Source organism: Athene cunicularia, assembly GCF_003259725.1.
Source record: "Athene cunicularia isolate RWA chromosome 13 unlocalized genomic scaffold, athCun1 chr13_part1, whole genome shotgun sequence".
NCBI classification, from domain to species: Eukaryota; Metazoa; Chordata; class Aves; order Strigiformes; family Strigidae; genus Athene; species Athene cunicularia.
Window position 1 is genome coordinate 18,337,548 of NW_020799117.1, and position 26,518 is coordinate 18,364,065.

Genomic DNA, 26,518 nt, shown 5'->3' on the forward strand with positions numbered 1-26,518 from the left:
TTACTTGATCTTTCTATGGAGGGAAATTCTAAATAAAATGACAAGTGGAGCACTGTGCTGAGGAGGTTGGTTAGTGCTGGGGAGGTAGGCAACATAAGGCCCCTTTCAGCGGTGAGCCAGGGGATGGTGTGGCAGAGCTAATACTGGAATCCGAACATTGTACTGGGGCTGGGCCTCACGGTTCTAGCGTTACAGGAATATTTTATTACTTTGGATCCCTGCACAATGGAAGCATGTAACAAATTACAGCATATTCACCCATCTAGCTTAACTTCTTTGCTGAAGTCATATTTTTTATGTATTAACTTGTTTTTGTAATTTAGGCAGTTCTTCTGTATTGTTGGCAAACTTAGAGGCTTACTAACCAGGCAGGAGCTTGCTCAAAGCTAAAATATCACCAAAAAATAAATGTAAAATAAAATACCTCAGCACTGAAAAATCCCCTCCTCCACTGCCTGCACTTTGCACCACCAGAAATTAAAATCTGGTTTCTCTGTGGCTGTGAAAAAGGGAAGCTGAGTTTTGTTTTGAGTCAACACAATGAAAGACATGCTCCCAAACAGAAACCAGAAACCAAATTGCTCTGATGAAACATTATTTACTTTTGTGGTCCCGAGAGTGACACTTGTGGGACAAGTGCCTTCCCCGGAGGATCCCTCCTGCCACTTTTGTTTTCCTCACGAGCAATGCAGATGCTTCTGTTGAGACTAAGCGCAGATCTTTCGCAGGCAGCCGCTAGCCGTGGCAGCCTGCCTGACCCGCTGTGGGGCTGCTTTGGCAAAGCAGGCAGCATCCAGGATGCTGCTCGAAGTCGGTGAGGACTTGGAAATCGATGCTCTGGGAGGACTGGACCAAAGCGACTCATTCTCTCTGCTTCCAGCACTTCTGTAGTGCAATACTGCTCTGAATGAGACACTGTTGTTTGATACTGGACAAGGAAATCTGTTTTTTAACCAGATTTAGACCTCTCACATGAATACTTTTGAAGATTGTACTGAACACAAACCTGTCCTTTGAGTATTTTTTTTTTTTGTGCCACGATTTTGCATCCTTTAAATGTGTTAATAGTATTTTTCCCTGAAATGTTATGAGGATGATTTTGTTAATGTTTATGAGGTGCTGATGCCACAGTAATGGAGACCTTAGAAGCATTCAAATTAGAAAGGGTAAAATGAGCATGAAATCTTACCTTTTTCTTTAATAGACCTTACCCCAGGATGGATCAGCTGTGGTACACAGTGCAACACACATCCTTTCCTGGTCTACACTGAGTGTCCAGTGAAGTCAGAGGCTGTTTTTCAAAGCATATAGTATATTCTGGCAAGATTCCTGCCTTGATTTGGCCCATTAGGCAACAAGGCAGGATAGTTCTTCAGCTTATCACCTTTCATGCAGTGTAAAGCATTTGGGGTTTTTTTCTTGATGTTCTTTTCATAAAGTTAGGTTGGCAAATGGTTTGTTATAAAAAAAGTAAACAAATCTATTCTTGTAAATATGAGCCTTCCCACCTCAGACTGCTGACAAGTTCACAAACCAGCCGACCTGAGCAGGAGTGGGTATGGAGCATGGCGTTTGGAAGGAAAATGTTCCAGACTCTTTGCCCATATTAACAGCTTCTCATGAGCAAAAAAAGAAAATAATAGCACGTCTTCCTGATACCAAAGAGTGTGGTTTTAATTAGTATCATAGTTCAGCTCTTTTTGTGGCAAGAGTTTGAGGGAATGCTTTTTAGCTTGAATGCTCTAAACAGCTAGTAAACCCCAAGGAAAACATTAGATAAAAGTTACGCCTGGGCTTATACAAATATTTAAGTTCAGTCTGGGGGTGGAGGGGAAAGAAACCCATAAACTGATTGTTTCACAGTTGCCCCGGTATGTTCATTTGGCAAGAGAGGAGCCATGGGACCAAACTGAATCTTTTTCTCTGCTCATTTCCTATTGCCTTACACTGCATAATCCCTAACAATACCAGCATATGCCATCTGGCTTTGTTCTCCTCCTCAGTCAGCAGTTTTGGATCCCCCCCCAGTTGAAAACCTGCTTTGAATTTAGTCCTTTTTGTTTCCCATAATCACCTACAAAGGGTATTACAGACTGGAGCAGGTTGTTGTTGTTTGCAGCTGGAACTAGTGACAAATGCAAGAGCTCCAGAGATGGGGCTTGCTCCCCGCCTTGGAGCTGGTTGTGTTGCAGGCAAACAGGCTAACCCACAGGACTGAGAAGAGCAGCCTTTGTGTCTTTTTAATTAATTAATTTATTTAATCAGAAGTTGCACCTAAGCCAGCGTTTCTGAGGTTTTTCAGGTCATCTGATGGAGCTTTCTCAGGAGCCCCAAACCTTGTGTTTTCTCCCTCGCTTGGTTGTTACCCCATGTGTGTTCACAGCCACCATTGGCCAAAGGGCTTGGAGTTGTTTTGGGCAGGTTTCTAACTTTATTTATTATCACAGCATACAACTGCTGAGGTCTCCGATGCTCTACGTGCTGCTTATGAAAACTGGAGACAGGACAGGTGTTATACAGAGAGTGACTTTTCTGTCTAAGGCAACCAGCACCGGTGGAAAACAAATTGGATTGTGTTTTTTCATTGACTCTTGGTGTTATGTTGAAGAAGGCCCAAGAAACATTTCTTTATTTTTTGACCGTATTTTTTTGTCTGTGAGCTTTTGGTGTCTCCGTATACACATTTAGAAATTGTAGGTCCTGAGTTTTCTGACTTTGCTGAAGTTTTCTATGGACCACTGAACGTTATCATAGAATAGTTTGAGTCGGAAGGGACCTTTAAAGGTCATCTAGTCCAAGCCTGCCTGCAGTGAGCAGGGACATCTTCAACTAGATCAGGTTGCTTAAAGCCCTGTCCGACTGGACCTTGAATGTTTCCAGGGATGGGGCATCTACCACCTCTCTGGACAACCTGTGCCAGTGTCTCACCACCCTCATTGTAAAAAATTTCTTCTTTATATCTAGCCTAAATCTACCCTCTTTTAGTTTAAAACTGTTACACCTTGTCCTATAGCAACAGGCCCTGCTAAAAGGTTTATCCCCGTCTTTCTTATAGACCCCCTTAAAGTATTGAAAGGCCGCAGTGAGGTCTCCCTGGAGTCTTCTTTTCTCCAGACTTTTTGGTGGAGTTATATTACAAGGAGAGAGACTAAAATATGAGAACTCAGAAGAGGAATGCTACGTGCTTTTCTTAAAAACTTTATCTTTTAAAGTTATTGTTCCTGTTTGTTTCTCCAAGGCTTCTTACAAACATGGGGGAGAAGGGGATTCTGAAAGGTTCAGCTCTGCTTCCAAGGAGAGGTGCAATGTGACTTGTCTGCTTGTGACAAGGCACAACTTTACCAGTCACCTAGAATGCAAGAACTCTGAATATTTGCAGTAATTCAGTGTTAGGGGAGGAGAGGAGATAATGGTCTCTTCGGAGGAGCTCTGAGTTTCTAACTGTGATTCTCCTGGGGAGTCCTTCTGTGATTTTTCTGTCTGTCTCAGCTTCTCTTATCTCATGCACTGAGATAAGGACATCAATATAGAGGTGACCTGATGTTTGTAGAAGACTATCAAAGGTAAGTCTTTTAAGTCTCCGTAGCAAGGAATAGTGTGAGCAGGTGGCTGTTAATTAGTTTGGCCACCTCTAACTGCCTTGCTGAGTCTGTCCTTACATCAAATCCATGCTCTCTAGAATTACAAGACACTGCAGAGATTTTCTTTTCCTGCTGTGACCCAGTCCCCTTGTCAGGAGAGCATTTGCAAGCAGTCAGTGATCTCTGTGAAGCTCAAATTGGATCTGTCAGCACCATTACAAGTTGACCAAAGCCCTGACCCTTCCTCTAGGCACTGCTAGGGCTAGTGGCTGGTACATGGTGATCAGAGCATCTCCTAATCCCCAGGCACTGTTACTAGGGAATTTCCGGTGGTTCTCTACCAGCCACGCATGGGATCATACAGTCTCATCGACACTAGTGCTCAGGAGAGCAAGTCAGGAGAATATTTTGCGCTCCCAGCTATACAGGGAGAAGAGAGAATAGGCCTGTTTTTCTGGACTGACCTTGGCTTCCTGCAAAGCTGGCAAGTGGGAGGTGAGGCTGGTTATTGCAGTGGCGAGGGAGACTTCAGTTTTCAGAGCAAGGTATAGAGGCAGGGAATGTAAGTAATGACTGGAAGGAATCCAGAAGATTTGAGAAGAATGGGAAAAGAACTAAGCACATCTTTGATTTGATCCAGAAGTTTCTTCAGAAGATGCTCCAAGCAGTCCCACTAATGTTCTTCCATGGCATTAGGTGGATTACATCTTTTCCAGATCCAGCAGCAATATTGTTCCCTGATGGTTTCATTTTGAGAACAGCTCCATCTCTCAGTGTGTTAAAACACTCCTGGAGCTCTTCCAGGACAGAGAAGCAGGTGGTGGGTGCTGGAGCCATCTTCTTAGGGTGGGATGGGACTCAAAGTGCAGGTGGAGTTGGGGCAGCATGGTGACTGTCAGTTGTGTCCTGTGCTCCTGTGTAATGCTGCTCCACATAATAGGGCTGTAATCTTGAAACTGTGAGCCTGCAGGAGACTCCTATACCACTGTAAATGGGTAGGTTCTTTTGAGGTAGGATGTGGCTACAGATAAAACTCCAGAAATAGGGGCAAGGTTAGAAAAGTGATAGAATGGGGTCTGTCACAGGTATCACCCCTGCCAGCTCTACAGAAAGGGAGAGCAGGAGGATTGTATACTGAGAAGTCCCTGCTCATTACATCACTTCAGCTCCTTCTAAGAATTCAAGCCTGAGAGCATGTGATTATATAAAATAGGTGATTTCCCACCAAATCTGTATGACTTGGTCATCTCTCTATGGGTTTTCTTTCAAAAATCCTTAGGGATCTGGTATACACACACTCTCAGAAAATCATCATAGTATACATGCATTATTTTTTAAAAAGCATTGTATATATGTGTTATTTTGGAAAAAGCATTTTCATGAGTTTGGTTTTATTTCTCTGTTCTCTGTGCTTAATGTGAACAGTGGGAAAAAACTGTGCAGTGAAAGGTAGGAACCCCCTGGCTAGTTGGGGTGTCTGAGGCATTGCTTCAGGGCAGTGACAGGTTAACTTGGGTGCTTTCTGAGGACAGCTTTGCTGCCTCTGGTGCTGAAGCCCTCCCAGCACTCACAAAGCACAGAGGAGCAGTGCTGAGCTTGTGCCCTCGAGCACGGTCCAGCTCCTGAAGAAAAGCTGTGCCAGCTGAAGCGTGGCTGTGCCAGGGGCACGTCACTGTGCTGGGGGCTGGCGGTTACGTGGCTCTGCAGACCACCATCACCTCTCCCCCAGCCCTGACCAGCACTGCTGTACTGATACCCCTTACAGCATAGACCTGCCTCTCAGATGTAAGATTTTTTCTGGTGTGATAACTGCTTTCCAAGCCAATATATTTCTTAATGTTACCAGAAAGTTGCTAATACCATATGGCAAGGCTCTCTGTATTTTTGCAGGACAACAAACAAATTGTTGCTAGATGCCAGACTGCTCTGGCAGAGTTTTATCACTGATGCCTGCCAGCAGTAGCCTTTAGGGGATAGTAATAATTTGGGGTTGTTTACATTACAGCTCTAAAATAGGGGTTTTCTTAAAACATGTGTGTGTTTAGTCAAGAAAGTTGGCTAAAAATCTCTGACAGCATCAGAGTGAAGGTGCTCGCTATGGCCCATGCATGAAGTCTTGGTCCTTTATAATACCCCTGCCCTTCCAGGAGTGTGTTACAGGAGCTCCAGATGGTTCAGTGGTTGCCACCCTTGGTAGAACAAAGAGACTTACCTGGGTAGGAGACACCAGGGGGGTTCTCCAAAGCTTTATCAGTGTACCAGGACCAGCTTTTTCACAGCTGACTTTGGTCAAGTCTGAGGTTGAGCTTTCTTGAAAATATACCTTTGAAACACTGATGGGGGAAACCAGTGCCTTGCCATAAGGCCAGGGGTCTGTGATAGCCTGAGACAAGGTGACTCAGGGGGAAGGTCCAAGCCTGATGCCCTTCACGTGCCCCAGTCCTGCATGGCATTTGGGTTTGAGTCTTTCTGGGGCCTGCCTATGCTGGGGACTGTCCTGACGGCCAAATGTGCTACAAAGATGTTGGGAGGTGTGTGCTGAGGGCAGAGGGCCACTCAGAGGTTTGCAGTTTGAAACTCTGATGCAGTAGATGAGGTGTTTGCACTCCTTAGCTTGTGTATTTAAACTCATGCCTAACTGCATCTTGGATTTGGGGCAGAACTCTGAGTTTCACAGGGTTTTGATGCTCATCCAGAATTTTTCCCGGAGTTGCACAGTATTGGAAGGGGCTTGTAAAACCTAACAGTTTCTGGGGCTGAATGCCGAATTTGCAACAAAAACACAACCAGAATTAGTGGGGTGTCGGGTTTAATAGCGTGCGTTTTGCGGATATCTCTGTGACATGTTCAGCCATAAACTATTCTGACTTGGCATCTCATGTGAAAGCAAAACTTGACATGGGTTTTGCTGGATCTTGCTCAGATCTCATTTTGAACTGCAGTCTGGTTCTTCATATGGAGTGGGATTGGTCCTTTTTTAAAGTGAAGTGTTCCCAGGCTTTTGCTCCCCTGTGATTTTGTTTTAGTTTAAGTCATCTAAATAAATGCTTTCAGTGGAACCTGGAGCCAGGCCACCTTGGACCCTGTCGTACTTTGAACAGGGACCTGATCCGAAACCAGCCTCAAATGTCTGAAAATCTTGTTTCAGGGCCTGCAGGATTGCAAAGGTCTTAAAAGCAATGAGATGACAAAACCAGTTTTCATTTGATTGAGCCATTAGAATCTTCTGCATTCACCTCATCAGGCTTTTTCCTGCAACCAGTGGAAAAAATTTTGAGTTCTGAAAATTTAGAAGCTGAGATTCTCATGAAATTAAAAGCAGAAGTGGAAGCTAAAATCAGCAGTCAATTCTCAGCCCCCAAATACTATGAGGCTCTTGGTAACACTGCAGCCTTTCACAGCTGCTTCTTTCCCATTGCGGGGTCACCATTCAAACTTTTGTGGATGTTGGTGGAATTTGTATCGTCTGGTTCATTTGTTGCAGTTTCAAATCTTTACAGTGGTGGAAACGTGTTAGAAGAATTCCTCAAGGAGTGTTTGCTAGATGTTACAGTAGGGATGTTGTTATCCCACAGTTCCAGGGCATGTGGACACAATAATTTCTCATGTTTCTTCTCGGTAGGTGTAATGTGCTCAGAGCTGGCCGGACCCCACTGTGCACCCTCCTTAAGGGGCTGTGGTGGCTCTGCCCTCCGTTGTGGAGCCGTAGGTGGCACAGGGACGAGGTGTCGCAGCCTGAGGCGGGTGCGGTTGTGCTGGGTTTGCACACCCACGAGCAGGAGCCCCGCTGGAACAGCTCCTGTCTTTGAGCAGAGGCAGCTGTCAGGTGCTGAGCATTAACTGGCTTTTCCAGGAATCCTCGCTCGGGATGGCACACTGTGTAATGCTTCCCAAGAAGCCATTTATGGTTGATCCCGGTGAAATTACTTCCCAGTGTTTATTGCACTGAGGCTGCCTTGGCACAAAAGTGGATAGACTGTGGGGCTGCGGTTCCTTCAAAGTGGTAGGACTTGGTGTGAGCTCACTGGACCTTTGCAGAATTAATATTTGCTATGAGCAATGGGCCTTGTCCTGCCTGGTTCAGTAGTTGTGACAGTTTGTTTACAGCAGTGTTTTGCACAGAAGATTCTCTGGAGGTGGGAAGGAGAGGGGAAAATGATGTGAATGTGGGTAATGAATTTTGTGGAAGAAGTTTAGCTGTTTTGTAGTGGTGTGGGATAGCAGGTGGTTGATCTTGGTGTTGCAGAGAGAGTAGAGTTCATTTTGAAGCTCTGTATGCAGAAGAGGGAGAGCAGTTCGGTGGATGCTGATAAACGCTGAATGGCTGCAAGGCTTGGGAAGGAGAGATGGGGGAGTTTGCAGAGAGAATGCGGGTAGCTGGGGAATGCTGGCAGTGCTTGAGCTCACATGACACAAGAGGTTGAGGAGATGGAAGAAACGTGCTTGTATGGAGAAGAACCCTTTGTTTCACAAATGGTTAAAATTCCATCAGTTCTTAACAGAGTCTGTATGTGCATGTAAGCTTGAATGCCAAGCTCTGAAGGCTGCCTGAGCCAAAAGACTGTGGTATTCATGGCACTGAATGGAGAGAGAGAAACTTATGGCTCCATGTAGGCCAGCGTCTTCCCTTTGCTGATCAGTTGTTAGTGCTGTATGTGCATTTTACCTGCATGGTCTGATGGATTTAGGTCACAGGTTTCATAAATGGAGCACATCATTAAGCACATTGATGTCCACACTCTGTTGCTGGTGTTGGATTTGTATTTAGCTGCTTTGCCAGGCAGAACATTGGCAGTGTTGATTGGACATCACCTAATATCTTATCTAAGAGTAATGTCTATGCTAAGTCCTTCTCTGCTGCTTCAGTTCTTGCAATCTTCTAAGCACCCCGGATGGATGCTGATCCTCTCAGGCTGAGCAAGGACAGGAGGTTTTGCTTTAACCAGATGGTGGGTAGAGGAGCTGTGCAGGACATGAACTGTGAATCCTGCGAGAAGGGCTTCCTTGGATGGTAGTGGGAACATCTGAGAAGGAACTGGTGCTTAATACATCATTTCATGGGCCAGACCACCTGGTCAAGAGGTCATCGTAGTCACATTTTAGCTATGTATGAACATCTCCAGTCAACTTAAACTTCTCAGCACAACCACAATGCTTTCGGTGTTTGCTCTAAAATAAAGCAAACAGTTCCTTATCCTTTTATTTTAAAAAATAAATTCCTTCATGATACTGGTTTTATGCTAGAGAGGTGCAGTTGCTCAGCTGAGGATGTGAGTGTCAGCCCTTTATCTCCCAGCTGCGTCTGGTCACCAGAGAGCTGTGTAACAAGTTTATGGATTTCTTGTGATTCCTCTTTAGAAAAATTCATGTTTTCATTTGGATATTCCTAAGAAGCACTAATTCTCTCTCAAATCTGAGTTCTGCAAAGTCAAGGTTCACATTGCAGACCCAGCTTGTAAGCTTGACCTCTAAATCTTTTTCTTATCCCACGGCTGGAAGCTGTGTATTCCCTTCCAGAGAAAAAATACCACCTTCTTGAAAGCTACATGATAATTTAATTTAATCTAATCCTTTCTGTGTTCAAGGAGCAAGTGTCACCATAAAGCTGCTAACATTCTGTCCCCTGTGTTTCTTGGTTGTTGCAGCTGTGTGTCATGTTGGAATATTTCAGTTCCCTAAGGTTAAATGTTAATTAAAATTATTGAGAGGGGGTCCCTAAGCCCTAGTCATACCTCACTCTGTTTGGGTGAAGAGGGTGTGCTGTATGTGTCTTGTGCTGACAAGTATCAAGTTGAATTTAATTGCTTTCGTCAGAGCATCTTACCTCCCAAGTGCAATTTTTGGTGGTCTTGAGCATCTCTAAGATCAGGGTGATGTTTCTTCTAAATGTTACTTTGCAAATACACTGATGTGTTTAGCCTGCAGCAAGAAGCAAAGCAATGCAGCCTCGTCTTCCTCAAGTGGATGCAGTTGAGATGCACATTCAGGTGGATCCTGCTCTTTAAAGACTGTTTCTACTTGACTCTCAATTCATTTCTGGAGATGAAGTGAGGACAGTCTAATTCTGAAGTGGAGAATAAAACCTATGCTCCAACAGTAGCAACAGATCGTCCATTTGATATGGCCATTACAATACCATTTTTAAGGTCAAAGAAAAATACATCTTGCTTAAATACATTTTTGTTCTTGACATTTTCTTACATTGTCCTTTGGATACTTAAAGAGAAGAAGTTTTCCTAAGGGAGGACAAGTCTCAAAAGCCTTGTATTCGTCGTATACAGATGGAAGCTTGTCATTCACAGTCTGAAACCATTCTGGATGATCATTTTTAATGGAGGGCACTTGATTCGATCATGGATTTCTCTTTTTTCTTAGTAATATAATTTGACACAAATAGAACCGATGCCATCATGGAGACAATCAATGACCTTACCTGTTCCTACATTCAACTGATTTAAACTTGTCCCAGGGAAACCGGTGTCACTTCCAGAGTGTTGGCTGAATGAGATTGCACTTGTTTGAAATGATAAATTAAAAAGTTACAGTGTATATTTGTTTAATATGTATTATGTATCTGGGATTTACCAGACCTGCCATGGGATCAGCAGCTGGTTTGGTCTTGTGTTCTTGCTCCAGTCATCTCTAGACCTGATGTTTTAAACAATTGAAAAAAAATAATTTAGTGTCATAGGTGCCTATATAATGAATTTAAGCCTACATTAAATGTGCTACTGCTCTTAGTAGGCTTTTATAGGAAGTTCAGAACTAGGCTGTGGAGTCTCCGTGGAGGCTGAAAATGACTGCTCAAAAAGGAAACAGAGCAAACCCAGGCAGCGCATTTAAACAAGTTGTGCTTTGTATGGATGGGTGAAAATGCCTCCCCAGCTCTTGCCATACTTAGCACCTAGAAGTGTACATGCAACTGGATCGGGTAGATGCAAGTAATGGTAGATGCCATAGATCTGCTCAGATGTCGTGTCTGAAACCTGCCTGTGGTTTCAGATCTCCTGAAGCAGAAGCTTCCTATTGCAGGAAACCCATAGTTTTGACTTAAGTTTTCCTAAATTTTCCATTGGTTTCCTAAAGTTCATTTAAAAATTGATTGACATTTCTTGTCATGAATAGTAAGTACACGTAGCTCTCTGAAATGCAGTTAGGAATTTGTGTTAACCAAATGTACATCTTTCCAGATGAAGCCAACCTAGTTTGCTCTAATTACTAATGTGAGCCATCCTGCTGTACTGTTGGCAATACATGTGCGTGTGACAGAAGGAGCAGGTTAGGAGGCATGTCCTGGCCTAGCCTCAGCCTTTCTTGGTTCATCCCTACAAACACTCCTTTCATCTCTCTATCCTCCTGTTTATCCTATGACAAAATGCTCTTCCAGGGCAGTATCAGGGGTACTGAACAGGTATTAGAGAAGTGGAATTTTTGAACGAAGGGTAGAAGGAAGAAAAAAATTTGAACTGTTCTCTTCATTCCTTGGCGCTTGCAGCTTGTGTCTGGCACAAACAGGGACAGGACTCTGTGAAGCATGTAGGTCCCATCCCACACATGCAAGACTGTGCCCATTTTTGCATGCTTTCAGGAGAGATGGGATACATCCCCCAGTGCATGTGGGCAGGTGGGTGCAAACATGGGCATTGCTACTTTGAAACTGGGCCTCTGAATGTGGAGATGTACCCTCTCTTTGGAGAATCTCCTCTGCATGGGTTTTGTATTACTTCCCCTGCTTTGTGAATGCACTTAGATGTCCTGTATACATAATTGACCTCTCTGCTGTGCTGGCAGACACTTTTATTGACCTGCCCATCATGACTCCTAAGTATTTTCCTCAGAGGATTGTGCAGGTTCAGAGGGCAGAGAGCTGGAGGAAACGTACATGAAGCTGAGTAACTCTTGGCAGTTATAGATGCGGCTTCCCTGATTTACAACCTGATCTAGGAGCAAGAATGTGCATTTGGGTCAAGAGGTGTCTTTGTGGTCAGGATGCCTTACCATAAATCCAGAATGCTGAGCATCAGGATGCTTATGACGGATCTGTCCTGATAATGCTTATAAAATGCATGAGGGTGGCTGGGCCCAGGTTACCAGCAGCCAGAGCACTCAGGTTGCCGTGTTGCGAGGGGGTTGTATTTCCCACAGCATTGTTGGATCTGGCAGCTGCTGTACCCACCTTTTTGTCGCACCTTCTGACCTACCTTTAAAGGGTGTAAGTATGAAGTGGGAGAGGTGGCAGTACTAAAAGCTGCGACATTAACACAGCTCCTGCCCTATCTTCTTCCACTCAGGATTTTCCAAGCCATGTGGAGTGAGTCTGGAGGAGGCTCTGAGAGCATTACCTGTCTGACTTTGAGCTGAGCTTGTGCAAAGCCATGGGGAAGTGTGTTTCAGGAATGCTTCCTGAAAATCTTTTGTCACTAGGTACATGCTGTGTAAAGAGCTCTGGGCCTTTACAGGGGGTTATCAGTGATGCTGCGTGCACCAGCCCTTGGTCCTCAGCTGGGGATGGTTGCTGGGACTGCTGAGCCACACATCTCCTGAAAACCCAAGTCTTCCCTGCTGTCATCATTCCAAAATTTAGGAAATACAAAGCAGGATTTCTTCTGCATAGTATGTAGTGTGTTGAATCTAACATTAGCAGCATTTGAGGAAAATTACAGCAGCCCTTTGAAACAATTGCTGAGCTCAGTGGGTGTGCCTTGCACCTGGGGGTGGTGTGAGATCCAGCACAGTGGGGTACCATTGCTCAGAAACCCCCTCTGCCTGCCTGTCTGCAGAAGGGGAGGGAGGGATGCAGAAAGGGTCCATTTTCAGGGGTTTTCCTTGAAAAAATCCTAGGTGCGTACACTTCTTGGAAACCTTTTGCTTGAGCAGTAGCTTTCCCCACTCTGTGATTTTTAGGAAGTGGGGGATTGCTTTCTTTGCAGAGGGAATTGCTCCCACTTGTATGGAGAACTGGTATCTCCACAATTTGTTTTAGAGCCTGGGGAGCTGAACTTGTGGAAAGGTGATAATTAAACAGGAGAGTGATCCCGTTGTCACTTGAAAGGTTGAGTCCCGCTGCACCCTGTGCTAAGCAGGCATTCCTGGGTTGTCACAGATGTGTTCCCTATGGTTTGGTGTTTGTTATTATTTGCAGCACATCATCAGTGCATTCAGTCGGCTTAGCAGAGCGCTTCTAACTGCTGCATCGTTTGCAGAGGGGAGAAGTGTTTTAACAAGCTTAGCTAAGGACAGCTTAACACAGCATCACTCTTAGGGCTTAATTTGTGCCCTGATTTTGTAAACAGAGAAGCCTTTCAGTCTTAGAGGCATCTCTCCCTGCACTGTGGTGTTACCCGAGCTGCTTGCGCGAGCTTATTGTTGCCGTAAAAGCCGAGTGAAGTTTGGATTTGCCGGTGCCCACTGAGCCAGATTTGTGAAGCATAAATGAGAAAACCTGCCCTGGCCTCCCTTTCCCATAAAAAGCTGCTCAGGTGGCTTAGTGTGGCAGGCTAATAGGGAGAAGGCGGAGGCGGCGGCTGCACCTGCTAATGCTTTGGCTCAGGCTGGTGGCACAGAGGCTGCCGCGAATTCCCCCTGAGCAGCAAGCTGTTAGTGGCAGGAATGCCTCGCTCGGAGGAGCGCTCCTGCTACGACAACAAAGAGCCCTTTGATCCTTTCCATTTGGAGAACTTAAAACGAGAAAGCCAAACTACAATAAGACCAAGTTGGGTCATAAAAAGGAGAGCAGGAGCACCAAAGCGCTCCGAAGTGTAATTGTAGAAGCAGCAAATGCTTTGGCACTTAATTCTGCTTTAGTGTCAGTTCAACATGTTTCACGTTTAATACTGGAGAGCCCGTCGCCAAATGCTCTGCACAAACAATCCGGTGCTGCTCCTTGGTAAGCTCAGGGCACTCGGAGAGCCCCTGGCTCCAGCGCAGCTCCTTCGGCTCCGCTGCCTTCAGCTGCACGTGGGATGGAATTGGCCCGTGGTGTATAAACAGTCCCACTCTCAAGATATCCCTTTCTGGAGGGGGAACCTTGGATAGCTGCTGCAGCTCTAACCCTGCTTGATAAAGGGACTGGAACCACTTGGGTCCACTGCCTTGTCACTGGGCAGTGGCTTGCTGGGGCGGGTCCCCCGCTATTATTTACAGGAGATGGTCCAGCAGAGCCAGTGCTTCATGCTGCTCGGGCTTTACCAGCATGGCTGTGCTTTCCCTCGCAGACCTGGGCGATGCCCCAGGGGTTGCTGTGGAAGGTAGTGTTTAGATCAGGCATTTTATAAGGCATTTATCAGAAGTCTGGCTGACAGCTACCACATCTTCCCATTAGCTATTAGGGGTGAGTTTAAAGAAAAAATGCTCTGACTTCTCTATAAAGAACTGAGCTGCAAATTGTTGCCTCCATGGTGGCATGGCCTCATTTCATGGCCAGGCAGCAGCCCCTGGGGGCAAAATTGGCAATTTGGGGGTGGCTTGCCACAGGTTTGAGGAGGTGCTGATTTGAAGAGGGCCTGTTCCTTTTGTGGGAGCAGAGTTGTGCCTCTGCAGCGGCTCTCACCCTGCTCTAAGCAGGGAGCTTGGCTGGACATGCTGCCTGCGGAACGGTGGTGAGCAAAACACAGGAGCAGCTCATCCCCTAAGCATGTGTGGGACATCTTGGGGTCACAAAGCCCTTGTGCCCACCCCACTTTGTGAGGCTGATGGGAATGCGGGTCCTTCCCCATCATGTGGCAGTGCCATCACACCAGGCGAGGCCATTCCTGCAGAGCTCTGAGGCTTTCAAGAACTCTTCTTTATTTTAAAGAATCAGTTCAAAACATAAACCTTTACATTCTGAAGGGCAAGCACTCTGCAAGGTGCATCCTGGCAGTTAAGTATGTATGAAATGCGGCTTGGCAACGTCTCTGCTGACGTCTGCTGCAGAGGGTGCAGCTCTGTGTCAGCAGGAAGCGATTGCTCTAGGAGCTCCTGGGAAAGGGCAAGCAGGTGGCTGGAGGAGGGAGTGATGCTCGGCCAAAGCATCTTCTCTTCCTTCCTTCTCTCTTTGGAGGAGTGAGGAGATGGGTGAGACCCAATGAATGTTTTGTGATGTTTAAATAGGGACACAATTAGACCTTAAGTGATGGGCACCTTCTGAAAACAAGGTCACACAAATTATTGAAAACCCTCATAAATTGCTTTTTCCCCTAACAGATTATCATGGGTCAGCTCTCCATGGTGTTGGCATTATGTGTGAGTGATTTATTCTATTGGGGATTATAACGAATGCTGTAAAATCATTTTGTAAGTATTTGAAAATCATTTGTCTGTCTCTGACGTGTCTTAGCACGTATAGGAATGCTCTGTTTGGGGAAGTGAGGTCCTTATCCTGATTAATCTTGAGGTACTTGTAGATGTTACTGTAATTTCATGTTATCAAATCATTTAGCTCTTCCTCTTCCAGAACGAACTTATTTTATCTCATGCACCTTGTTTACTTCAAATTAGCCCTGAGGTTGGCCTGAAGTTGCACCTTATTATTCCTCCACCTCCTGTCTCTGTCTTAGGTTCTGTTGGCAAATTTGAAGGTATACGTAAATACTTCTTGTTATTAATAGAATAACTTCCCCCTCCTACACACACGTTTTCTTTTCATTCCAGTCTTCGTTTTCCATGAGAAACTGACATTGCAGTACAAGCGGAAACCTCCCAAATTGCATGAAAATGCCTTAATTCTCCTAGCAACAAGGTCAGGGCTCAAATCCAGGACCTTTCCACGAGTGTGGGGGAAACAGCCTTTCCAATTACCTGCTCCCCCTGTGGTATGGATCCGGTCGCTTCATCAGCACCTGGGTTTGGGTGGATTTGAAACTCAGCCATGGTATTGTTTAAAAATTCTCCATTCACAGGGGAAGGGTTTGTAGTGGGCTGAGCCCTGAGAAACCTGGGGCTGGTTTTATGGCTTCCCATTGAAACCTGGTGGAACCCCATGGTGTCGACTGATTTCCCCCTTCCCCACTCATGTGGCTTTGATCAAACCCAGGGCTCGGAGAACGACCTCCCCCCAGGATCTGGAACCACTGAGCTTTGCCCAGTTCTGTCATTCATCAAAGTGTTTGTGAGCTTCCAGTTGTAGATGATAAAATTAGGACCTTTGTGCCTAGCCTGGGAAGGAGATTGTTGATGGCATATGGCAGATCTGGCTTTGCCCCCATATAGGGCCTTATAGCGGCCTTCCAGTACTTAAAGGGGGTCTACAGGAAAGATGGGGAGGGACTCTTGATCAGGGGTGTAGGTATAGGACAAGGGATAACAGTTTTAAACTGGTTTAGGTTATATTTCCTTTGAGGACGGTGAGTCACTGGCACAGGTTTCCCAGAGAAGCTGTGGCTGCCCCCTCCCTGGCAGGGTTCAAGGCCAGGTTGGACGGGGCTGTGAGCAACCTGGGCTGGTGGAAGGTGTCCCTGCCCATGGCAGGGGGGTAAAACTGGATGATCTTTAAGGTCCCTTCCAACCCAAACCATTCGGTGATTCTAACTCCCTCCAATGCTGCGTATCATGTGTAAATTAGAGTCCTGAATCCAGCCTGAGATCCACGTGCTGCTGCATTCAAAGTGCAATTCTGGGTCTGTTAGTCTAGGTCTCCAAGCTGAGCTGAACAGTTTGCCAAAGTCTTGAACTAGCAGCTGCATCGGGAAAGGAGTCCCAGCAGGGTGGGTGTTTTGCTGCAGGGTGATTGGGGAGCAGCACTCATGCACAGGAGCTTCTGGCCTCCAGTTCTGTGCTAATCCTGGCTCCCTTTGTGAGAAGGAAAGTAATTTAGGGACATGGCTTCCTAAGCCAAGTCCTTGAGCTTTGTGTGGTTGCTTTTAGGCTGAGATTGAAAGTCAGGAAAGGGAAGGATGATTTCCCCTCTGCCACCAGAAATGAAACCATCTTCCAAACGAAAACCTACCCTGAGAGAGCAGGCGTGTAAAATGAGGCACTTGTGTCACCCCTTCTGGCAGGGGAACTGGGGCGGGTCTGGTGGCTGAGAACACTGCTGCCACACTGGGATGCCGTTGGGATTCCATCCCATCTGGGGAGTGCACCAGCATGGGGACAGCCCCTTCCGCTGCTCACCCAGGAATGTGACTTGGAGCTAAGCCTGGGGTGTGCAATGCGGCTCCACAATCACCACTGGTTTCAGGGCTCTCCAGGGTCCCAGGGACTGGAGTGGGGTTGGGGACCTCAATGCCTCCAGCACCGCTCTGGCTCATCCCTGGAGCTCCATGCACGGTGACAGGTATCATGCCCAGGGCAGAGTTTTCAAAGCACTGCGAAGACTTAGACTAAGGCTTGTAATGATTTTGATGGAATTTGGATAGTTAGGGACACAAGGCCATAAGGTATTTCAGTTAACATATCGAAAGTGAGTAGTAGAAGGGGAAACACTGTTGATTGGCCCATATGCGATTCTGATTTTTAATTTTTTTCTGATTAAGTATGATATTTGCCTGGCATGAGTTCAATTCATCCTCCTTCCGTAATGGGAAAAGCAAAGCTAAATGTCTTGTTTTGCTTGCAGTTGATGGAGCTGCCCCGGGTAAACTTAAACGTTGTCTTTCTTTCCTTGGATAGGAGTGTTTACAAAAAATTAAATGATGACTTCATGTTTTCTTGCTTTTTCTTTTTTTAATCATTTCTATTTCAGCTGCTGTTTGTTACTGCTCCAATTAACAATGTTTGAGCAAAAACCAAGGTCCAGATGTGATTATTTTATTGATGCCAAATTGGGTTTTGATCACTGAGCTTGCATTTGGATAATTAATTTTTTTCTTTTTTTTTCCTTTTTCAGCCTGATGGCACCAGCAAGGAGTGCGTCTTCATTGAAAAAGTCCTAGAAAATAACTATACGGCACTGATGTCAGCAAAATATTCAGGCTGGTATGTTGGATTCACCAAAAAAGGGAGGCCACGAAAAGGGCCCAAGACCCGGGAAAACCAGCAAGATGTACATTTTATGAAGAGGTACCCAAAGGGGCAAGTGGAGATACAGAAACCTTTCAAGTACACGACAGTCACCAAGAGGACTAAGAGAATACGACCCACCAACCCCAGTTAAAAATAGACAAAAACAGTGTCACAATAATAAACCACAAAAAAAAACTGCACCAGAGGAATATTTTTACATTAAAAATAAGGAAGAAGCTCTATTTTTGTACATTGTGTTTAAAAAAAAATAAAAATAAAAAAAATTAATAAAAGACTAGATGGCAAACGCTGGGGAAAAGCTGTTAGGGATTTATTGTGACTTGAAAAACAAAATGAACTGCTTTATTTAAATTGACTTCTTGTTGATGATGACACACAGGTGCTTATTTCACTTTTTTGGAAAGGACAACTTTTCAAGCATATCCCCAGAGGAAAAAAAAAATTAAAAATAAATAAATAAAACCAAAGAAAACCAAAGTTCTTTCCCAAAGTTACTGAGACCCTGCCCCGAAAAGTGCCGGTTTTGCAGTAATCTATTTATTGTCTGCTGCACGCCGGCCTGAGACAAGATGGTGTGTGCCGCAGTGATTGAGTTTCCGTGGAGTTCTCGACGCATCGATCTTCTGTAACCTTTCTGACGACATAAGGTGTCACGACTCTGTGATCCTGCATTAAGCTCAGTTCTGGAGAATGCTGCTAAATACATTCAAGTGACTACAAGATGACCTAGTACACCAATGATAAGGGAATATTTTAAAACCAGCTATATTATATATATTATATATATATAAGCTATTTATTTCACCTCTCTGTATATTGCAGTTCCATGAACCAAGTATTACTGCCTCAACAATTAAAAAAATTATTTAAAACACATGTACATATTTTTGCTGTTCACACTTCTTTCCCCTCCCTGAGTAGAGTTTTTTTAATGCATATTTTTCTTTTACATGAGGGCAACAGGATATGTTTGGTGTAGTTTCCCCACTATAAACCTCACTGTTAATTCTGTAATTCCTCCTTTTCCTTAATACCATCTTCCTTTTCCTCCCTGAAATCTTGCATGGGGTGATGATGGGCTGAAAGGGGGGGAATCCACATTGGCATTTTTCAAGAGCAGGAGTTAAATTTGATACTTTTCAGCCCAATAAATATTTCCTAAAGCTTTGGCCAAGTAGAGGGTAAACTGGAAAATTAGCATCTGACTCAATTAACACGTAATTATGTGTGGCTTGTGTTTCCTTGGCTGGAGGTTTTGAGATGGGCTATTTATTTCAGCTATTTGATTCAATATTGTATCTTTTAAAACTTGACCTCAACTGTACAGATCCCTCTCCCTTGCCCTACATCGTTCTCCCAGCCCATCAGTGACTTGCTTTCCTGGTCAGTGCAGCCAGCTTTCCTCCCACGTGTTTTGTGTAGGATATGGATGATGTAAAGCCACACATAAATCCAAGGTGTGAACCTGTATATATAGACTGAGCCATGCGTGGTGGTGGGGTGAGACAGCGTTAAACAGAGAGTGGGAAAAAGAAGCAAGATGAAATAACTGACCTCAAACTTAAGCTGAAATGACAACTGAGACCAAGTGAAGCTTTAAGGAGAAGCTTGCTTGACTTTTTCCTTCTCTCTGTGTGCAGACATTGCTACACTCCCTAATTCCAGCCAGGGCTGAAAATGCTCAAAGCCACTAAGAAAGCTTTTTCTTGTTAATCAGAAGAACAACTCTCCCCAGAACAAGCTTTCTCAAGATAACTTTGAGAGCTGCAGCCAAATCCTACAGATCAAAGCCGTTTGGGAGATGGTGCAGATGATAAACATGCAAGCTTGAGGATGCTTATCTGAACCAATCTCCAAACCTTGCAAGCCTAGAGAAAAATGAACAGTACTAAGCAGGGTCGCTCCGTGCTGCTCCACAAAAAAAACGGCAGCCTTACAGGTGATGCCTTCACCCCAGCTGAGCATGGGTGGCCACTCATGCAGCCCCTCTCCCAGTGAATATACTGGGAGCTGCTCTCCTGGTGCAACTGGAGGCCAGCATGGAAGTGGGACATGATGGCAAGGTGGTGGAATTGGTTGGTGGGGGCTGGAAGGCTTTGCCAGCTTTCAGATTGATTCATGTGGGAGAGATTTGGGGAAGGTTCAGAGGAGCACTGGGGGTGGAGGACTGGGAGCGGCTAGAGATTTGCTGTCTTAGTACCTCCAGGAGGAGAAACCCCATTGATTTCCAGAGTGAGAAAGGATTTATGGGTGTCTTTTTTTCTCCTTGAAATATCGCCATGGCCTGTGGCACTGATGTCAGAATGACAGGGTTTGTTTGCCCTCGGGGAAATTCGAAGGGGTGGAGGCGGTAAGTGCTGGAGAAGTCTGGGCAGAAGGGATCTGCTGTGAGGTTGAGAGCAATGAGGGAGGATCTGATCCCTGTCCCACGATGCCTTCTGGGTTTGGAGACTGGCATGTGGGAACCAGTGGCCATGCAATTGCTGGTAGGGACCTCTGGCACTTGTTCCATTGGTTTACGAGAGTATTTCCTGGACAGGTGAGGAGACATGGTGCTCACCTAGGTTAGATGGCATCAAGAGAGATTTGTGTGCATTGAGTAATTGTGTTCGAACACTTGCTCTTTAGGCTTTAGTAACAACAAAATCAGGGACAAAGATGAGAAGCACTCACACCAGGTTCCCTTCAGAGCACCTTCATGTTGGGTAAGAGGGTGCTCTGGGGAGGAGACATTCAAGAAATGAGCAGAAATAGAGGAAATTCATCACATGCCCAGTGATGGACAGCTGTATGCTTGTGGCCACCAGGCATGTGGTTTTTCTGTGCCTGAGTCATGCTTAGTGGTTAAGCCAGAGGTTGTGGTTGTCAGCAGCCTGGTTGGACAGGTCCCTCTGCTGCCCTCCAGACTCTAGAGAAGCAGCTTGTCTGTGGTGTTTGACTTGTCTTCCTTTCAGAAAGTCTTTGGCGTCCCTGAATATGAGCTGAGATTCACTGTGTAGGCTATTCAGTTTGACCTATTTATAATTAAAAATTGTTAATGAGGATTTAATTACTATTGTGGAAATAACCTCAAGAGCATGGGGTGTAATGTGAGGTGATTGCTTGAAGCAACTGATGGCATTAATGTGTGGGGAGCTCTGGGTGGGCACATTTTAAAACAAATACACTACTTCGCTGGATTTAAGGAAAACATCGTAGCTATTGTTTCAGAAATACTGCTAGATTTGTAGCAATGTTTTCAGAGCTGAGATCAGATAGTGGCACACTCTGATAATGCTGTGGTTTTGTCATGAAGCTGGGCACAGGGGCCACCAGGCACATAAAAATGTGAGTCCATTCTAGGAGGGAAACACTGTAGGTCTGGGGAAGTTTTTTGTCAATACTTTTGAGCATGTTGCACAGACCAGGCTGCTGTTTGGTAAGACCTTGTGGGTGGTGGGTCTCCCGTGCTGTTCCTGTGATGAAGGCTCAGCTGGGCTCTGTGTATGGTCCAAGTCAGTCACCCTTCACCACAGCATAGCTGTGCCCTGCCCAGGGCTCAGCACTGGGCAAGAAGACAGAGAATGTCCTGGTCCCTGTGCGAGGTGTCTTCCAGCTCACTGGCAACCTTTCCTGGACCACAGAGCTGTCAGCAGGTGGGAGCGGTTGACCAAGTTGACATCCCTGCAGCTGGAGCCCCAAAGCTGGTGTGGTTTTTCCTGCCTCAACAGCCAAGTAGTTTGGTTCTGCCTCTGCCTTGTTGATGCAAACGCAGGTGCTACTGGAGGCTCCGTGCTGCAAAGCTGGGTGGTTGCTGCACCTGGTCTGCCCCATTTGAGCCTGATCTGCCCCTTTCCAACAGTTGTCTTCTGGCACCACATCCTTTGGGAGCACAAGCATGTGAAGCTTGGTACTCATTTTCTTGCAGTCTTCTTTAGTTCAAGATCATCCCCATAGTGCTGGTTCACAGGGTCACAGTTAGAGATGAACTTTTTGCAGATGTGAAGCACTGGGGAAGCATCTTCCAGGAGCACTCTCAGAGTTTTCACTGTGCCCTTCTGCAAGTGAAGGGTTATTGCACATACCCAAAGGTATATCCTACCTATGCAGGGGAATTGATTCATTCAACTACAGCTCTTGCACACCAGCATGTATGATATCAACACAGTTAATATTAGCTTCTGGGAGCATAGCCGATACACTCCTCCAATAAATCTCACAAAGTGGGACAAGATGAGAAAGAAGAAATTGGGACAAAAATAATGAAGTCTGGGGAAGAGATGCTGCACTAATGCTTCAGTGAAGACCCAGTTTTTATATCCATGACTTCTGGAGTTAAGGCCATGACTTCTGGAGTTAAGGCCATAGCCTAAATGAGCTGGATGCTCTAGTGTCCCTGAACCCAGTGTGTCTGCAGTGAGACGCACTTAGGATTGGAGCAGAGCTTGGAGACGATCCTGGAAATCACCATGAGGCCCGAGCTTGGCTCACCCCCCTGCACCACCTCAAATCACCTTGGTCTTTGCAATACTTATTTACCCTGGCTCATGGAAACATGGCAAGGTGGAAGTTAGGTCTGATTTAAGCAAATAGCCATCCTACACCAGCTCTCGGAGCAAGGCTTGACAGGCACATGCGTAATGCTACAGGCAGTGTTTTGCCCAATGGGTGTTCCTCAGCTTTCCTGGGGTCACTGAGTGTTTTGGTGTCTCCGAACTTTCACAAAAGCAGTGGAATGAGATTTCAGCCAGGACCTCAGACTCCAGCTGGAGAAGATGGTCTAGCAGTTTGTCCTGTCTGGGAGAGTTTCTCCCCCAAGAAAGATCTGGCTTTGAGTAAACAGAGTTGGCTCTAGGTGGGATCGGTTGGGTAACAGAAAACATGGCTCTAAGAGCATGCTATGTTGCCATACCTATCTCTGAAAAATAAAGTTGTAATATGTGAAAAACTGTGTGTGTAGAGTGGCGGTTGTTCTTCAGGGCACTGAATTACTCTACAATGCAGGTATCTGCTGATGAAGGAGGCAGAGGTGTGTGTCTGTCGGTGTAGCTGTATATAACCCCTGCAAAACCTGTTGCAACACAGCCCAATGCCCTGCTCAGTCCTGCTTGTCCAACATAGCAGAAAGGGTCAGACAAAACATGGGTGTTCCCCGGGAAAACAGCTTTTGTCTCCCGTCCACTCTCAAGGTATTAAACATCTTGATTTTTGTCTGCTGCAAGGGAAAGCAGGTATATTCCTATGCATAATTTCCTGGTGTTGTGCCAAAGGGTGGAAGTTTATACTTAAGATTCACAACAGCTGTTTAAAGTGCCTATGTCTCGTGCCAGCCATACCACCTGAATGGCCAAGGGATATATATAAAACTTCAATTATTTTTTGAATGTTTGTTGTTATTCATTTGGAGACAGATGAGAGGAGATTCCTCATGAATGATGTAACCTACGTAGACTCTGTTATATCCAACGGTGTGAGCTGAAAAATTAGGGAGGAAAAACCAGGTCAAACTGAAACATTTATTTTTTTTAAAAGTGAGACAAACTACTGGGTGGAGAGATTTGGGTTTACCAAAACCATTTAATTCACCCTATTTAACAATTTACTTCATCTCTTTAAATATAGGTATTTGTAAAGAAAAAAAAAAAAAGAGAAAAATAAGAGAGAAATCGGAAGCTTCACTCTGAAAGCAAAAAGCAATATTTGATGTGTAAAAATATCTCACCTGCCTGTTTCTTGGTTACCATTGTTTTCAAAGTCTCTGAATAGATTTGAGCCCCCCTCCAAACCCCCATTTCTGTGGCAGTTTACTGTTTCTTTGCTCCACTGGCCAAGGCCCTGGATGATAACTCCCACTGCCTTTCCCTGGAGCCTGATGAGTGGTCCAGAGCCCAAACTTTCCCCAGGTTGGCTGTGTCTTACCTGTTTCTGCTGTCCTTCTGCTGCCACCCCCTTTTCTCCAGAGGCTGAATCCTGACTGATGGGAAAAAAGCTCATAACACCATTTTCTCTCTCCCATGGCATTTGAAGTTTGTAACACCCATGTTGAGATGCCAACGCAAGGAGATGTAGACTGCGAGCATCCCCTTTGGTGTGTCACCTGCAGAGTCCCTGTCACACAGCAAAGTCTGGCACATATCAGGGTCTTCCTGGAAGTCAAGACCCACAGATTTAGTGGTTACCTGCAGAGACAAGCTCTGGGCTGGTAGTCACTGCTGCAGCACCTGGCCATATTTGCTTTGGGTGGGGCTTGTTTCGGCTCAGAAAGTTATGGAAAGATGTAGTCCAACCAGGGCAACCCAGAGGTGGCCAACACCTCCTCAGGCAAGAGCTGATTTCCAGTTTTGGAGCAGACAAAAGGGTAACTATCTGCACATCCCTGGTGTCTGCCAGGCTGGGGGACCTATGGCTGAGCCACAGGGAGCATAACCAAGTTACGCTGGGCTTGGGAAGCGACCAGTTGAGTTTCCCAAGCCACATCAAACCAATCTGAAGTGAGATAAATTGGTCTGCTTGGGCCTAAAGGATAGAAAACACTGCCTTTGTTTTGGAAAAAACAACCGCAGCGGCCAGGAATAACAGAAGATGTAACCGCATTGAAGCCTCTAATGGGAATTTCTTCCTTGGTTAAGCAGCACAAGTGTCATGAGGTTTCTGATGCATTTTGAGGGATGTCCTGGATGCAGGACAGCATGGCCCAGCTGGGGGAAGGACTGCAGACAATGCTGCAGTTCCCCCTTCCCAGCTGGGCGCTGAGGACCCACTCGTCCCTGTGTTGCATTTTCACTGGCTTGCACAGTCCCAGACTTTGAAGGGCCATTTATTTTTCCCACGAGAGTCAATTCTGAACCTTCTTCCACACTGAGCAAATGAAAGGAGCTGTGGAAATCATGGGAGAAATTTGTAATTGGGAGATTTCACCCCAAAACTTCCCAGCTAGGGGATCTGGAGACACCCACCCATTTTGGGGTACACCTATCTCCATCGGCAGCTGGGACAGTTGTGCCATCAGAAACTTTGCCATGGGTGGAGCAGAAGGGACACAAGGGAAGGCTCTCCGAGTGTTTGGTAAGGCCACACTGAGAGCTGGCTTGAAGCAGCCCCCGTCCCGGCTGGTTCAGAGCCAGCTGTCTGCTTGAGGGATGTTGTGTGCAAGGACAGGAGGAAGCGGCGTCAGGAACAAGGAGGGAAAGTGATGGTGTGAGATAGGCCATGGCCTGCGGCACGCCAATGATTAGTGCATTAGTTCCTGGGAGGTAGTACATGTTACTTTGATCATATGATTGTATTTGCATGAATCAGAATGTAAAAATCTTGGCTGAGGTTTACAAAGGAGCCTAGAGGAATGAACTGCCTATCTATCTATGTATCTGACACGAGCACATAGCAAAAACCTTTCCACTCCTTCATGGGACTATTTTCCAAGGAGAGACAGCTATGTGGAGCTTAAATGTTGTTTACAGCCATGGCAGGCTTTAGGGCTGTGATCATCTCTACTTGAGAGCTTTCAAAAGGATAAAATGAGCCTCCTATTATAAGGGCTGAAAATGATCCTAAATGAATAACACACATGCAGCCTTCACAGGCACACATTTCTGAGCCATTGGAAATGTTGGCACATGCAAACAAACAAAACCACATGTCTCGGCTCTCTGGTTTTCATAGATTTGTGCATGCCATGACATTTTGGGGGATGGCATTGCCAAGAGCTAACGAACCAGATTCCCAAGCTTGGCTCGCAGACCTGGTTTGGTGACGCAGGGACTAAAGGGGAGGCCTTTGGGCTGGGGACAGGCTCTGGGGATTGCAGCACCCCAGGCAGAGCCTCGAAAGGGTGCCCACCTGCGGGAGGATCAGGCAGTGGGGAGGTCTGCTTCCTCCAGAGCGATGCTTGCAGTCGTGAGGCTCTGGAGCAAGATTTGCAATTGGGAGGCTCTCTGGAGGCACTCACCTCCACTTGAAGGCAAAGAGGTAGTGCAGAGGAATTGCTCCGAACCTGCAGCTGGCCGCAGTGCCCAAAATACTCCCTGGAGAGAAGTGGCATGTGTACGGCTCCATCTGATCCTACAGTTGCGATGACAGTGGCATTGGCAACTGCCATCAGAGACCGTCCTGGGACCCTGAGGCCGAGTGTGGGGTTCAGAGACCCTGTGGAGAGATGGACTTGTTCAGTCTGTGCTCCGCAGAGCAACCAGTGCGGCCCACAGCGCTCACCCAGCTAGTGTGCACCATCCATCTGCCTGCCTCCCTGTCTGGGTTGCTCGGGAAAGGTAAAACACCATTTCCTGCAGGGTCAGATATTTTGGAGGGGGAAGAAAGCAATTTGTGGCTGTGTTGTCTGCCTGATCAAAAGTGTTACCGGACTCGGCTACACAATGTGCACTCTTTAAACCGGTCCCAATTAGCCCTTCTTGCTAATGCTGCGTTTCATTCCTGGGAGACTGCACTCGGAGCGCTGTTATGACTTTGTGATTGTGCACATACCTTTATGTGCTTTCATTCTTAATCCCCTTTTTGCAGAAGCCAAAAGGTCTTCCAGCCAAAAAGGAAATCAAAACCTTTTGTTGGCTGCTTCATAAGAATTAAGGGTGGGATGAAGGTTGTAGCAGGATCTTAATTAGCCATTGTAAATAACGAGAGCGGCAGTGCCTGCAACCATATACCACCTTGGGTTGAGATATTGTCAGACCACACAAAGCTAGGTGAATGGGCAGCACAATGGTAGATAAAATTCACCCCTGACAACTGCAAGGCAAGGCACGGCAAGGAATATTTCGAGCTACGCATGCACGACGTTGGTCTCCAAATTAATTGTAATGATTTACACTTTTATTGAGCTATCCACAACGACTCCAGGGTCTTTTTTCCTTTTTGCTGTTGGGAAAGTAAAACAAAATATAAGGATGGTTAAAGACAAGGATGTAAAATATTCCTGAAAGCCTGCCTGCTCACAGCAGAGACCCAGAGGAGACCCTTGCTAACATGCCGGGCTCCACTCTGGATATCTGATCTCAAAA

General features: G+C 45.8%; 1 protein-coding gene across 2 annotated transcripts in view; it reads left to right on the forward strand.

Moving 5' to 3' along the window:
• Positions 1–18,393, forward strand: part of FGF18 (fibroblast growth factor 18) — a 72,662-nt gene extending 54,269 nt beyond the window's left edge. For both annotated transcript variants that reach the window (XM_026858173.1, XM_026858172.1), the window contains one exon: positions 17,389–18,393. In XM_026858173.1, the coding sequence (XP_026713974.1) occupies positions 17,389–17,655 (267 nt within the window). In that variant the 3' untranslated portion in view covers positions 17,656–18,393. The remainder of the gene's footprint in view (positions 1–17,388) is intronic.
• Positions 18,394–26,518: the final 8,125 nt, after the last annotated feature.